This window comes from Strix aluco, chromosome 15, assembly GCF_031877795.1.
Source record: "Strix aluco isolate bStrAlu1 chromosome 15, bStrAlu1.hap1, whole genome shotgun sequence".
NCBI lineage: Eukaryota > Metazoa > Chordata > Aves > Strigiformes > Strigidae > Strix > Strix aluco.
Genome location: NC_133945.1, coordinates 6,770,295 through 6,786,243, shown reverse-complemented (window position 1 = coordinate 6,786,243; position 15,949 = coordinate 6,770,295). Strand labels below are relative to the sequence as shown.

The 15,949-nt window shown below is 48.7% G+C and overlaps 2 protein-coding genes across 2 annotated transcripts; one reads left to right on the top strand and one right to left on the bottom strand.

The window, feature by feature from the left end:
• Positions 1-3,416: 3,416 nt before the first annotated feature.
• SOX8 (SRY-box transcription factor 8) lies at positions 3,417-9,506 on the bottom strand. Its single transcript, XM_074841148.1, has 3 exons — positions 8,280-9,506; positions 6,705-6,943; positions 3,417-5,741 (listed from the first exon to the last, which is right to left on the bottom strand). Exons 1-3 carry the CDS (start codon positions 8,720-8,722, stop codon positions 5,005-5,007), a joined length of 1,419 nt encoding a protein of 472 aa, XP_074697249.1. The 5' UTR covers positions 8,723-9,506; the 3' UTR covers positions 3,417-5,004.
• LOC141930064 (uncharacterized) lies at positions 8,795-14,502 on the top strand. The gene is made up of 3 exons (XM_074840373.1): positions 8,795-8,848; positions 9,442-9,893; positions 13,746-14,502. The coding sequence occupies exons 1-3, from the start codon at positions 8,795-8,797 to the stop codon at positions 13,990-13,992; spliced, it is 753 nt and encodes a 250-aa protein (XP_074696474.1). The 3' UTR covers positions 13,993-14,502.
• Positions 14,503-15,949: the final 1,447 nt, after the last annotated feature.

Sequence of the window (15,949 nt, the reverse complement as noted above, 5' to 3'; positions counted from 1 at the left end):
ATTCATGCTTAACAATTTGCCTTTGGGTGTAAAAGAGCCCTAAATCAATTGGACTCAACCCCATGCTCTTGAAGACTGAAAATAGGGTAATGTTGGAGTCTCCTTAAAGCCTTCCCCGAGGGTCGGGGTTCATCCAGGCTCCCCAGGGACCGGGGCTGTGCCACACTGTGTTCACCGTGGCACCTTCTCAGCTTGCCCAGCACTGTCCCTGCAGCTCCTGTGGCCACTGAGCCTTCCCAAGGGCTCGCACATTGCTGCCCCTGCTCCCCAAAGCTCTCTGGCTTTGCCCCACAGTGTAGCTCTGCCCAACGCAGGTCACTGGCTGCAGCATCTGCCTGCTCACCTGAAAACAGCTTTTGCTGCCCTCCTGGTGCTTGAACACCACAGGCTCCAAACAGCAGTCATGTCTCTAGTTATTTTTATTTTATATTTAATTTTTTTTGCTTCTAGATCACAGGCAACGGGTAGCCAGGGGCTGCGAGCATCCAGCACTGGCAATGGGAGGATAAACATGGCAGAGGAAGGGGGAGGCCACACGCCTCTTCTCGTCTCATCGAGCATTAGGCTGGAGATGCTGGGTAAGGACAGGCAGCTCCGCGGCTGCCGCCCAGGAGCAGCATGTGAGGATGGCCAAAGCCCTGCGCGCAGATCCCCAGGGATCCTGCTCCCCGTCCCCCTGATCTCATGGCCTCACAAGGCTGTGGGTTGGGTCTGGGGAGCTCAGCTGGAGATGCCAGACAACCCAAGGAGGGATGTCATCCCAGGGAGCAGGGGTAGACCCATGCAGAAGTTTATTAAAGCTGAACACTGTCATAGAAATGCCATTTCAGAATTTCTTTGCCATAAAGCTAATACCCAACTGTAAAAAATGTGGAACAAAAGTTGATATCACTCCAGGAAAAATTATAATAAGGAGGATGGGAAGGGACTTTTTCCACCATGCAGAAGGAATGTGGATACGGTCTATAAAATTAATTTCCTCTTTCTTACTAAACAGTACCTTCTGAGCAATTCAGATAAATAGCAACATTCATTACTCTCTGCACCAAAAATAAAAAAGAGGAACTTTTATCGCTTGTGTATTCCTGCAATTATCTTGAGAACCCTTTTTTGTTGACAGCCAGGGGTCAAAAGCCGGTCTTGGTTTCACCTGATCTCATTGACTTCTGCAGAGACATTCCAGATTCACGCCAACACAAGAGCCATCAGAGCCGAGCTCGGGACACACAATGCTGCCATTCACATCAGGAAGACGCTCGGCTCATGGAAAAATCACTTCTCTTTCTGTAGACGATATCTACACATAAAATGGAAGAAAAGCACAATGCATGAAAATACATTTATATAAACAGCAGTAGTTTCAAATCAAAATGCTCTTCTCTGAATATAAACTGTGCCCCTGATGAGTGGTTTTCTGCCAGGGAAATGAAATGGGAGACTCGTATGTGTCAGTGCAAATCTTAGGTGTAAGGAATGAATTTCTGGTGCTCTTAGAAATTTCCAGCTCACCTTAAAGCCTGAGTCACTGGGATTATCCAGGCCACTGAATTTTACCTGCCTATCACCTTCCTGAACATCCATTTTGTAACGTCTTTGAATTTAACTCAACAGGAAATGTGGAGCGAGTATCCCCAACTCTGCGGGATGCCAAAACCAGTTGAATGTCACTCTTCAGCGTGAGCTATTCAAACGGGAGCTGCTTCCAGGAGCTGCAGAGGGGTCTCCAGGGCTCACATTATGGCTTGTACTTACTGAACAGAACAGATCTATAGCGTTTTGTTTCTGCAAATGTTAGTGAAAGCTAACTTCATTTTGCACAGCTTACAGAAAGCAAAAACAAGCGTGGCCGAAAGCAAATGGATTTAAAATCTGCATATTTTGGATGTGCATTTCCTTGGTGTAGTCGCCAGGCTGGTCCCAGGGCCCCACAGCCACCCAGGGCTCCCGCAGAGGAGAGCACATCCCCACACACACACCCGCAGCTCCGGGCCGTGCCAGGGACGTTGCACTCGCTGGACGTCACCCCACGCTGGGGAGCCAGGGCTGGTACAACACACGGGGAGGAAAAGGAAAAGGAGAGAGGGAAGAGCTTGGTAATGTTGCCCAAGCCTGTGCCTTGGACTCATCCTGCTGGGTGCACAGACCCCCATCAGGCTCCCCCCCCAAGTCAGAGACGCTTCGGTGCAATTTTTCATTTCAGTATTTTGGGTGATTTACAATACCGTCACATACAGATACTTTAACTCTGTTTTAAAGATTGATCCAGTTATCAGTGAGTTTACTGTAAGCTTCGCTATTAAACATCAAGAAAAAAGTAACAATAAGCATTTCTATTCCTATCTCACCCTTTTTTCCCCCCAAAGTCTGTGACTTTGGAGAGGAAGCTCTACCTCAACACGCAGAACAGGCAAAGCCAAAACGCATCTATTTTTTGAGCGTGAGTTAGGATTAAGACTTGAAACTTGCATTGTAACTGGAGGGAGGAGAAAGAAGGAAAGAAAGTCTCCTCTGAAAGTTATTCTGCAGCTTTGGTTTATAGTGTAATAAAGTCATTTTGCCAGCAGTTTTGTAAATGAGCGCAGAGAAAATGGTGTCCAGTTACAGACACTCTGGCAAGATAGCTCTTGGCAGATACTGCAAACAGCACATTTGCGTTGGGACTCTGTTGTTCAGACTTTGTTAATGTTCTTGAGCTTCATTAATTGTCATCACATTTATTTTCCCCATGTTAAAACATTTTCCACAGGGCTGCACTGCAACCAAGTCCTGAGCGCATTTCTCAGGCAGAGGCAGCTGAATTTCCCTAATCCCAACCCTTTCCTCCCAATTAGGGCCCAGCCTGAAAATCTTGCACTGGTTTGTCTGAAGCAGTGAAACCAAACTGCAACTTCGTTTATATAAGCAAAAAAAAAGTCACAAATGTAACTATTTTAATGACTGTATTTAAAAAAAAAAACCAAACCCACTAAATGCAACATATAATTTTGTTGCTATCATAATTAAGAGGTATTTACATGGGCTCACCAACCAGAAAACAGAATTTGTTACTGTAAAATTCCTACATGCTGTACAGAATAAAATGAACTTGGTCTAAAACCATGTAGTCTGACCTTGCAAACCCTTACTCATGTGAACAGTCTCAATGAAATCCTACGAAATCCTTGGGATTATGGGTGTGGAAATATACTTCTCAAAGTAAAAAAAAATAATTAAAAATCTCATAGTAAGATGCCATTTATTACAGGGAAAGAGAGCAAGTTAAAAAAAAAAACACAACCAAAAAACCCCAAGACATTAGGAAAAAGGAAAACCTCGGTCAACACATTTTATTCTGAATAGTCTGTCTCCTTCAAAGCTGTTCTCCACGTTTTTCAGCACAGAAATAAGCTCAAGCAGAAAGAAAACATAACACGTACTTGATAAAAAGCAATTTTTAATTTTATCAAATTGATCTGTACAAAAGTTAGCATTGCTTAGTCAGAAGCTAGTGAAGAGAACAGATAAGTAACAGCCAAAGTCTTTCAAACTTTATACAGAAAAATAGATTGCATAAAAATGAGTTTTCTGTATTTTCCCCCACCCCCACGTCCCCAAAAGGAAATATGCAAAAAATATTTTTAGAAAAAGAGTAGGAAACATAGAAAAGGTAAAAAGATGATAACCTCTGAAATGTGTTTTTAGATTTACAAAGTTTTTAAAGGCACAAGTTACCATAAAATAGATGGTTATTATATGCTCAGCATACAATGGAAGAAGTAGAAATATATCAATGAAATATTAGTCTAAAACTAAGTACCTAAAAATTTTTTAGTGGAGAAGATTTTAGTTTCACAGCTTGATGGATGATATCTGGTCCCTAGAAGCCAAAATTCAAGCAGAAGTTGATAATTTCTCATTAAATTACATCTTCCTATAAAGTAGTCCTGGTTCTGAAAGTGTACAAACACTCTGCAATGCATTAAATCCAATTTTAACACCCAAAAGCAGGTAGCCAGAAAAATCACCTGCTCCTTTTTGCAGTCATTTTAGCCTCCCAATTGAATTAGTAACTTCCCCCCCTCGTTATTTTACATTCCCACTTGAGTTTCCTGTTGGTGACCAGGTCTGCGATGGGCAGATTCGTTCAGTCCCTCTCTCAAACACGACTGCTGCAGCGGTTCAAAATGAAAAAACCCAAAAACCAACGAAAATCTATAGACTCATAACACCATTTTATTGTATCATCTCCACTATTTTTATGCTCCCTCCCCACCCCATCTTTAAAATCTTTTAAAATTCTACTTTTTGCACAAAATTACTTCATTAATTAAAAGACAAAATAATACAGAACATAAATACATATTTAACAGATTTAAAAAAAAAAAACAAAAACACTTTAAGCTTCCAAAAAACAAAACAAAATGTTAATTACAGCCAAACCTTGCTTAGAAGAACTCTTGACTAAAAAAAACACTTCAGACATTTAATTGGTTGGTCCCACCAGACTCGTTTGTTCCCACGAGATTGTTACACGGAATAGCCGGGTTTTCAGGTTTCATCTGCGTTGGTCCGAGTGAGTTCTTGCCCTCAAGGTTGGTCCGTTCCTCACATTGCAATAGACCCTTAAAGTCTCAAACAGCTTTTTGTTTTTTGTTTTTTTTTCTCCCCCCCCCTTCCCACCCCCCTGCTCCACTTTTGCACTTGTCAACTTCCACGACGAGTAAATTCAGTTCAGTCCTCACAGAGGAGTCGAATGGTTTTGTCCTTCATTTATTCAAAAGGAATCGCCGGTCCTTTTTTTTTTTTTAATTATTTTTTTTTAAATTTTTTTTAAATTGTATTAAAGAAAAATAGAGCTCTGTCCTTTTGGAGAGTTTTGAAGCAAGGGGACATCCAGTCACAACGAGCAGAGTTCCCAGTGGCTCAGGAGGCACTTCGGAAACTATCGCGGCACTCCACACTCTTCGTCTTCATTCCTTCATTAGTGCATAAGTCGGGGAAGCCCTCGGGGGCTCCACGCATCCTTTAAGGCCTCGTCAGGGTCGTATAGACTGGCTGGTCCCAGTTAGCGGTGGGGCTGTGAGCCGGTGGGATGGACAAGCCGTTGAGGATGGGTGTCGCGTAGGGACGGCGGGAGGAGTGGAAATAGGGATACTGGTAGATGCTGGAGGGGTAGCCAGGGTAGGGGTTGTAGTAGTTGGAGCTCTGGAGGTCCGTGTAGTCACACTGGGAGCTGGAGAAGGAGGCGGCGGCCGTGGCGGTGGAGGCGGTGGTGGCACAAGCCTGGGCGCTGTAGGAGCCGTAGTCGGAGTGCGCGGGGGAGCCGTGGGACTGGTCGCTGTAGTGGCTGGGGCTCAGCTGCTCCGTTTTGATGTGTGGCCTTTGCTGGCCCGAGTCGGCGGAGGATGGCGACACCGAGGCCGGGCTTTTGTGAGTCCAGACCTGGTTGGTCCCACCGGTGCCCGTGGCCGAGTGGGAGTAGGACGCGCCGTAGGAGCCGGCAGCGGCGTTGGGGCCGTGGTCGGCCGGCATGGCGGCGTGGCCGTTGAGCGGCAGGTACTGGTCGAACTCGTGCACATCGAAGGTCTCCATGTTGTTGATGACCTCGCTGCTCAGCTCCGAGATGTCCACGTTGCTGAAGTCAATGTTCTGGCGGCCGCTCTCCACGAGGCGGCGGCCCTCATGCTTCAGCTCCTGCTTGCTGCTGTGGTGGAGGTCGGTTTTGGGGGTGGTGGGTGGGGTGGGTGGCCCGTGGGTCTGGCCTGGGGACAAAGGGACAGCAAGGCTTTAACAAGAGCAGCCACAAAGCACCCAACTCCTTGAAGGATGACTTAAAAAAAAATAAAATGCACATTTCTTCCCCCCGTCTCTTATTGCAAGAAGGGAAGGGGGATTTAAATCTATGGCCCCATGTTGGAGGAGGCTGATGTGCCCCTGTCACCATGCCAGGGACCATGTCCTGGGCTGAGGGGTAAACCACCCACTCGGGTGATGGTTCACAGCGGGGAGGAGAAGCCGGGGAGTGCGCTCTGCCCCTCAGGATCACCCTGGGACATGGCGGGACCCCCCCAGCCACACAAACTTCCCTTCGCCTGGGAAGTGGAATTATGTGGGGGGGTGGGATTTGGAGGGCCCCGCTCAGACTCTCCCCGCGGGCAGCCTGAAGCCAGCCCGGCTGTCCTGGAGGCAGAGAAGCCGTCCCGGCAGAGCGGGCCGGGGCCGGGATCCCCAGCCAGGCTGGGCGAGAGTGCAGACGCGTCTGAAGCTGCAGGACGTTCGCAATCCTCCTGGAATCTGTCAACACGCGCCCTGTGCCAATTCGCAGCGCCAACGAGGAGCGGGGAGCTTCGGGGGGAAGCCGCGTCTCCAGGACCTGCTCCCCCAGGCACCCTTCACATGGTCAACAGATTATTAACCCTTATTAGCTCGCAATTAATTCTCCCCACTCCCGGGCCGGCTGGGAAGCCGTGATCCCTGCGCTTTGGGGATTTCCTATCGCACAGTCAGCTCTATAAGCATTTACTAAAAACCGTGGTCACGTTCACAACCTGGTGCAAAACCACAGCTCACGGGGCAACAACTCCTGATTTGGATGGTCCCAATCCCACTGATATTCATTTGGGGGGCGGAAGAGCCCGTGCCTGCCAGCAGGTTCATGTCCCAAACCAACGTGCCCAGGACCTGGAGATTTTTTTTTTTTTTTTTTGCCTGTGGGGGTCCTTTACCTGTGTGATCGCCGTGATGGTGGGAATCGGCCATGCCTCCCAGCCCGCTGTCCGCTTTGTAGATCTGCGTGCCTGCGTGGTGGCTGAGCTCGGCTCCAGAATCGGAGTCACTCTGCCCGGCTTTTACGCTTTTCCTCCTCCGTGGCTGGTATTTATAATCCGGGTGATCCTTTTTGTGCTGGACCCTGAGCCGCTCAGCTTCTTCCACAAAGGGACGTTTCTCATTTTCGCTTAACAAACTGGTTTGGGATGGATTTTTTTTTTTTTTTAAATAAGGAGGAGGGAAAAAAAATAAATCCAAAATTAATGTCTTTTCCTTAGAAGTTTTCAGCCTGTTTTCAGACTCACACATCCCCATTTCCCACACACTGATTTGAGCAACCAGAAAGTTATTTACAAAACGAATTTGCCATGGCAAAAAAAAGCTAAACTCTTGTTGCAAAAATGTATTAAAATACCAACTACAGAGGTGCAAGAGACACTGACCACTGCTGATACTGATAGCTGGTCAAAACAAACCCCCCTGCCCCATTTTAAACCCCTTTGCTAAATATTATTCCCATGTTTGTCCTACAAATGCCACCCCCTCACCGGGACAAACAACACTGCCCATTTCCAGCTTTGTTTGGTGCTTACAAAGAAACCACGAAGGCAACAGCGACGGGATTATTTCTTTCAAAACTCGCCCCCACCCAGACCTCTCTTTGCAAACTCTTGGAGAGTCTCAAACCGCAGCGTGAGCATCCCTGGCCCAAACGAGCAGGAAAGATGCAGGTTTGGTACAGCCAGATATGACCGAATATACCACGCGGTAAAACGTGGCTCGTCGCGGAGCCTGGGAAAGCAGAGCGCGCTCGGATGCCGCCCAGCAAAAAAAAGTTTGTATCGCTGGGCAGCGCTGAGCATGCAAGCACGCAGATAAGAAGGGAAATTAGAAAGGAGATTAAAATAAGTGCTAAAAATTGGCTTGCTTCGTTTTATAGCTTGGTAAGCAACGAGTAAGCCAGTCAAGGCAAAAAATGTTAGAAAAAGCCGTTGTAAAAGAAGCAATTAAAAAAAGTCTCGGTCTCCTGGGGACAGAGTGATGGGAAACCCTGGCCAGGAGAGGAAAGGACCCGGGCTGCACATCTCAGTGATGGAGCGGGGAAAATCCACGCGTGACACAGCGCTGGGGCAGGACCCAGCGGCAGCACCCAGCCGAGGGCACCCAGACCCCTGCACGGGGGCTTTTTCGGAGCAGGGACCCGCGCGTCCTTCGCAGCGAGCCGACACGCTCTGGGGGATTTCTGCACTTCAGTTTGAGCCACTTCGAGAATCCCCCACGGGCACAGACGGCCCAAAAGAATTATAAAGAGTAAAAAAAAAAAAATAAAAAGAGATTTTAAAAAAAAGCGGCGGGAGGGGAAATCCAGCCGCGTAGTCTGAGGTAAAGCCCCCGTCGCCTCCCCGGGCAGCCCACGGGGGTCCCCGCACGGGGTGCGGGGGGGGTCTCCCTGCGCGGAGCTGTGCCCCGCTGAGGGAATGAGGAGGAGGAAGAGGAGGAAGAGAAGGGGGGATGCGCGGCCCGGGACTCACCGCCAGAGCTTGCCCAGGGTCTTGCTGAGCTCGGCGTTGTGCAGATGCGGGTACTGGTCGGCCAGCTTCCTGCGGGCGGCCTGCGCCCACACCATGAAGGCGTTCATGGGCCGCTTGACGTGCGGCTTGGCCTTGAGGGATCCGTTCCCGCGGACGGGCATGGGCACCAGGCTCCAGTCGTAGCCCTTCAGCACCTGCGAGACGGCGTCGCGGATGCAGGCGGGGAAGCGCTCGTCCACCTCGGCCGCGTCCACCTTAGCGCCCAGAGGAGCGGCCCCGGGGGGGCGCGGAGCGGGCGCGGGGGCGCAGCCCAACCCCTCGGAGCCGGCGGGGGACAGAGGCGAGTCGGAGTCCGAGTCCACGTGGGACATGGAGCTGGTGGTGCCCGCGGGGCTGCACGGAGCCTCCAGCGCTTTGTCGTGCTCCTCGGTCATGTTGAGCATTGGGGGGGGTGGGGGGTGGGGAAGGGGGGGGAAGGGAAGGGGGCGAGGGGCAGAGCCGCCCCGAGGGTGAGGATGTGCCCGGGCGAAGCGGCGGGGAGCGCGCACCCCTCCGCGGGCGCCCGAAGAGCGAGAAAAAAAAGATTAAAAATCGAAAACAAAAAAACTTTAAAAGAGCAAATCTAGAAGAATAAAAAACAAAAGTCACAAATGCATAAAAATCAGCCGGGGGAAAAAAAAAAAAAAAAAAAAAAGAGAAAATAACCAAAAGCAGTCCTGCAGCCGTGCCGGCGCCCCGCTCCGCGCCGCTCCGCGCTCCACGTCCAGTGCGGGACGCGGCCCCCGGCAACAAGTTACTTTAAGGGGAGGGGAAGCGGCCCCGCCCCCGGCGCCGCTTCCCATTGGTGAAGAGGGCGCCCTCATTTACATAAGGGGGCGTGGCCGCGCTGCCCGCGCTCCCGCCGTTCCGCCGCCACCGAGAGGTGCTGGGGGGCGACGGGAGGCGGCCCGGCCGGGGGGGGGGGGCTCCTCTTTCGGTATGGGTGGGCTCCCCACTATTTTATCCCGTGATTTCAGTGCGTTGCGGTACTAGCGGGGACCCCCCCCCCCGCGCCGGTGTGGATGTGTTTTATACGCCCGGTGCGCGGAGGGACCCCCCCGCCGCCGCCCCATTTTGGGGGGTACCGGTGGGGGGATGCTGAGCCCCTCCCCGGGCCCCCCAGGATGGGGCCGCCGCGGTGAGGCGGTGCGGAGCGGCACCGGGATGGGGCGGCAGCAGCAGCCACCGCCTCCCGGGGCTCCGGTGCGGCGGGACGCTCGTGCCCCGGTTCCTTTCTTTAAGTCTCTTTTCCGAGGGGATTTCTGGGGGGTCGGGGGGGGGGATCGGGACGCGGCAGAAGCACCGGTGCCTCCCGGTTACAAGCGGAGCCCGAGCTGCCCGTGTGCCCCCGCAGCCGGTGCAGTCCTCCGGCAGCCGAGCCCCGGTGCCCCCGGGGCCGCCGTGCGCTCCCCGCTCCTTCCAACGGGCAAATAACGGAGGAAAACGGCGAATTGCTGAAAACAACCGAAACGAGCCCCACAGCCTCCCCACCTCCGGGCTCGGTGCCGGCCCCGGGGCATCTCCCCGGGAGGGCAGAGGCTTTGCCCGCTCCGGAGGAGGATGCGGCACCTCGGGGTGAGCCTTTGGGTCTTGGGGGGGCGGGGGGGTGGGTCCGCTTTTTTAAAAATAATCCGCTTTTTCAAAAGATCTGCCCCTCTCGAAGCGAGCCCTGGTTTTGCAGCATTTATTTGGAGCATTTGATTCTAATTATCCGCGGAATCCAGCCTTCTAATTGCGACTGGCAAAAAGCAACTCCCCAAATTCCAGTTTTAGCCGCTGCTTCCCCCCAGCCCTGCTACCCTCTGGAAAAAGAGGGTCAAGTACAAGATTTACAGGAAAAAAAATAGAAATTGTGCGAGTGCTTCAAGAATTCCTGCATTTAAAAAGTAACAGGAACGTGGTGGTTTTGAGAGCATTTTGTTTAATTACTGCGATGTATAATCACCTTGAAATAAAGGGTACGCTTTAAATTTAAATGTAACACGATTTAAACGTGCCTGAATGTCCATATGCCTTCTAAGTGAAAATGAATATATTCCGTTAAAGTGCAAAGTGGGATTTTATTTTACTTAAGAATTCTCTCGTTTCCTTATTAGTAATTTCTCAAGATTTCAGCTTTCAGTTTGCAGAGTCACAAAGTGAGTTACCTTTTGGACAAAGGTTATTGGGGGTTTTTTGTAATAGAATTTTACAAAGTGCCATTTTAAAAATTATTGACTTTAAGGCTTAAGGCGTATTATATATGTTGAACTTGCAAGGGAGGATTAATTGAACTTGTCTTTCAGGGCCCAATCCAAAGCTTAATGAGACCGAGGAAGGGTTTCTGTTTCCCTGGGCTTCAGATCGGTGGCTTTGCAGTGCTGCTGGACACCTGGCAGAACTTTTTTTTTTCCTCTTGTGACATATAATTAACAGACATTTCTATAATGCCTGTTTCTTTAGGATCTCAGAGTTCTTTAAGTTTACCTTACTGAAATTCTGTGAGTCAGGTAAATTGTATCTCATCCATTTTAGAGGTGGCTGAGTCAAAGCAATAATCTCTATTTTTAGTTCATTTTTTCAAAGACAGCCTCTCCTGCAGAGTAGTTTCCTCGGAAGATTCAAACCTCATTGCGTGGCTGAGGTTGGGAAGGGATTTGTGGGATGCTCGGAGCTTTGGGGCAAGCCCACGGAGGTAGGAACAAAAACAAGAGCCTCTATTTTCTGATCCCTGCCTTCAACTGCAAGTCAAATTCCTGCAAAAGAAGCCCCCAAGGACAGCAGGAATTGGAGACATTGGTTTTCTTCCCCCTTGCATGCTGCTGCCTTCCACAGCTCCCCCGCTCTGCCCGAGGCAGGGAGTTGCATTTCCCAGCCCACAAGTTTGAATTCCTCTTTGTCCAGTGCAGGTAGAAGGAGGAGGACAACTTTTGGTAGCTGCTTCCTCTAACTCCAGAGATGGGCACGGGGAAGAGGTAGTGCCTGGAACCAGAGCAGGGTACGTGTCCTGCTTCACGTCTGGTTTGGTGATCTTGCACAAACCATTCCACGTCTCCGAGCATCAGTTCTCAGCCGAGCTGGTGGAGGGTGCAGGGCTGCCCTGCCTCACACACCCAGCTGAGAAGCGGAGACGTCGCAGGGAGAGGAGGGAGCTGGAGCACCTGGGAAAAGTCAGTAGCTCCCATTTCCTGAGAAGTTCACTCATCCATGAAACGGAATGAGATTACGCTGGGACAACAAGCGGGTTCAAGTGACATCATCTGTTTTAGGGGGCCTCATGTTCAAATTTTGTATGACAAAGTACCAGCGGTGTTTGCACAGGGCCAGGCAAATGACGGAGCTGCAGGGCAGTGATCCCACACGATGTGTCATCTAGACTCAGCTTAACACCTCTCTGTCTTGACCCAACCTGCTGCAGGGCAGGCCCTGACATAGGGATTTCCAGGAAAAGGGTGCAGATCTGGGAGGGAAGAACTGAGATTCCTGTTGCCCAAGAGCCTTGAAGAGTGCACCCAAGTAGGGTATGTTTAGAGAGGATTTGGTGGAACAGAGCCAGCTGTTCCTGACAGACTGGGCAGCACAGAGGTCCACCAGCTACCTGTCAATATTGATAATATTGCTTCATTTTCTTTAAAGTCTGGTGTGGTCTCCGATAAAGCTTCTGGCCAGCTCACACCAGCGTTGCTGGGGATCAGAGACTAAATACAAGGTCCGCATGCTTGGCTCCATCACACTGTCAGTTGTCACCTGGGAACCCTCAGAAACCCCATGGCATGGAGGTGGCTGGACCTCCAGTCCTGCTTCCTCTCTGCCAGACCTATTCGATATACAGGAATAAGTGTGCGTGTGCATTGGTGTCAGAGCCCCGCTAATGTCAGGGAGGAGAAATTTCATCTTGAATAGAAGACAGGGAAGGCATTTTCAGAGCATGAGAGCACACAGGAACTGCTGCACATGATGGGATGTGCTCTGCAACGTGCACGCTTGCTGCACTTCTTCCCTGGCTGGATGGAGGCCCAGCCCAAAGGTGGGCTCTATCGCTTAATCTGGTCAAGCAGTAAAGTTATCATTTTTCAAAAATTGGCTACCTTTGAACTGCGAACAGATTTTACATGGGAATTTCAAAGAGCAAATAGAAAGAGCCTTACAGGCGAAGAGAAAACAACCCCTGATCAGATAAGAGTAACCTATGCGTGGTGTTAAAATAAACCTCTGTCGGCTGCAGGATTAATGCTCTGCCCAGAGGATACAGCAGTTCAGTGGCAACTCAGAGATTGTTTAATCCTTTTCAGGAAAGCTCCTGCTATCTGAAAAAAAAAAAATAAAAATGACCTGTGGTAACTTTCAACTAATTTCAATGAAAGTAGCAGAGAAGAGCCGAAAAGCTTTGCTCTCAAGATGAACTGTAGTGATGGATCCAATCTTACGCTGTGTGCTTGTGAAGGCTCCAGCACACAACTGGTGTCTGCTTCTGCCGTTTTAAGGCTAAATTTATATGGCTCAGCTGCTTGTAGATCAGTTTAGGTCCAGAATTTGTCTTCTGTTCACATGAAATGAGCCTTGCTGCTCTGAACAATTCAGGAGTAAAAGGGACAGAACCTTTTTGCAAATTTTAATTGACACTTGGGGTATTTAGTCCTCGGCATTTCCACAGCTCCCACCACTGTGCTTAGCTGTGCTCTCGAAATTCTTGTTTTCACCTGCACAGCAGGAGTGAAAAATGACTGTGTGCTGTCACGAAGGTCACTGTGTGCTCCCACCACAGCGAGCACAAGTTTTTATTGCACAGCCTCATCCAAAGCCCATCATTAGAGGTGCTGCCATGGACTGTGAAGAGCTGGGGAGCTCGAGGCTCCCACCACCGTGCGTGGATGCAAACTTGCACCCCTTGCACAGCTGCTGAAGTCTGCTGAGAACTGGGGGAAAAGTGAGAGGCTTAAATAATAGTTTAATATTAGTTTTTACTGTGTTAATGGGGTGCTTAGCTCTGGCATCCCTCCTTTTTCTGGACAGAAATAGTTTGGCAGCTGCAGGGCGAACAATAGAGGAACATGTCCCCCAGCAGCTCTTTTCCAACCCATGAACATTTACCTGGCGTTGATACAAGAAACTCTGCACACCTGCACCGGGCAGGGCTCCACTGACCTCTCTCCTGTTTGAAATGCAAGCAGAGTGCATGGCATTCCTAAGCCCTTTTCTCAGTTTCATCATGGCAGCAGAAATCAGAGAAAAAAGACTTTTATTTTTAGAAAGCTTTGACTTCAGTGTGCATCAAAGGCAGTGAGGGCTTCATGAAAATCTTTACATGTTACATTGGGCCTGATGTGGAATTTCTGCTGAAATAAAATAAAATAGCCCTTCCTAACAAGTGCTTTTATGAGTATTAATTCTTTAATATCCCAGTGGAAAAAGTTAACTCCTGGCTTGTTCTGCCTTTTTATCTTGCAGCTTTCCCAGCCTGAAGTTGCACACCGTGGTGCTGGCAGCCAAGGACCCGGAGCTGAAAGCAATTACAGACCCGAAAGGGATGGCCTCCTCTTTCGGTCCCAGAAAACATGCATGCCTAAAGACCAAAACCAGTGGAATGGAAAAGATATGTCAATGCGTTGTTTCTGTTCAAATATTCTACGATGCCAGCAACAAAACAAAATTTGCTTTTGCAGGATCACCTCCCCACATGTATATGACATGTTAAAGGTCAGGTGAGATGATGGCAAAAGATCTCTTCTTTCCTCCTGCACAGCACAGGCTGGACAGTGTCTTTTCAAAATAATGGAGAACCATAATTCTATTAATTATGATCACTGTGATTACTAATTGTTTGTCCTATGGTACCACTTAGGAATCCCTCTTCTGAATCAGCACCTCATTACAGATGCTGTACAAATACAGGAGGAAAAAAAGGTAATTCTTCCTCTGAAAATCCTTTTCAGTCTTAATCCTGCTTACCTTGGAGTTAAAGATCAGATTTCCACAGGGAAGGATCAGGGATTTTAATGGAAAAAATATTACCGCTGGAAAAATCTTAACTAGTAGAAGGAAGCTCCCAAATTCTTTGCAAGATCCCCATCTCTCGTTTAGCAAACGCAGCTGAATGCTCAGCGGGATTGTGTATAACTGCATTATACATAATTGAATGTATGTTTTCTTTAGAAGAGTCCCCAAATGTTAATGCTGCTTTACAAAATAGTTATTTCTGCACACATTCACTTTCTCTGTTTCATTTAAACCCAATTCCTGGCAGCCAGAGGGGCGAAAGACTAGACCTGAATGAACACAGAGTAATTTAGGGTGCCAGGGACAGCAGGGTTGAGGTGCTGGTGGGGACAGCTGCTGGGTGCTGTGACAGTAAATGCTTGTTTCTCTGTCACTTTTGCAGCTGTTTGGAACACAGCAAAATAGGGTCGGGCGGGGGGACGTGGCGGCGCGCGTTTTGTTGAATGAAGATCAGCATCAATGATGCCTCAGCGCCTGCCTGCCGGCCTGACATTTATGAATCGCTTTCCCTTTGAGACTTTAAGGCTCAGAGCTTCGCTCTTAAATATCTTGTCTGCGTTACTTGCTTGGTTTTTACATTGTTTTCGTTTCGGGTACCTTACTTTGAAAAGGGGGAACACGAGGCAAAATCGCCACATGAAAATAAAAGCTGACAGTAAATAGAGAAGTGAGCAGAAAACCCGACACAGAAGATGGTCCGCACAAAGCTGTGTACCAGCAGGAACTGCAGAACGGGGAGGAGGTCATTTGATGTTCTCATCTACCATTTTATTGCACTTTTTCCTTTATAGCTTGATCCATCTTCCCGTAAAGCTAAAGGAAAGGCTTCCATTGCCTTTTATGAGAGTTGGATCGGTCCTTTAGAGTAACAACATTTTTCTGCCATTTAATAGGTTTAAAACTTTGCAGCTCGTATTGTTGCAAGGCGCTGTTGACACACGATGTCCCCGGAGCTCAGGTCAGTGTTCGTTCCTGCTACCGTCTCAACCTGCGCATCTGGCAGATTTCAGAGCGATCCTCGGCAATGAAAACCGACCCAGTTCAGTGTTCCCTTCCTTTTTTTGCTACATCTTTAGCCTAAACCCTCTGCTTTTCCTCAGTAATTTCCTCAATTATCCAGCTTGTTTTACAGACATTTCCATTTAATGTGGAATTTGCTGTAAAAGTTTCATAAAGACCCCACAAAGGAAACCATTAGCTTACATGTATTTAAATTTATCTAGCCAAACCTTGTGGCTAATCCAAAGGGAGAGCAAAACTGCAGTATACCAGAGGCCTTTAACAAATAGCTTATTTTTCTTTCCCTATACAATGCACCATTATGTAGGTTTTTTTCTAAGGAGAACAATGCAAGCAGCAGTGATGGGAAACTGGAAAAACAAAAGAGGCATTTAGAAGGGACCGCTTTACAGTCTGAAAAGCATTGAATAATGTTACACCTGATAACAGATACTTTCTCAGAGACCATCGAACGGTTTAGTGCGGCAGTATTTACTTAAGCGGGATACACGACGCACGTCTAAACACATCAATGACCGCTGAGGCCGCTTTATTAAAGCGGTTTGGCTAACAACCAGTATTTATGAACTCAACACGGAGTCAAGTGCTTGATGGCTAGATGAAATAGAAATCATGGCGGTGGCAAATGTTGAAAG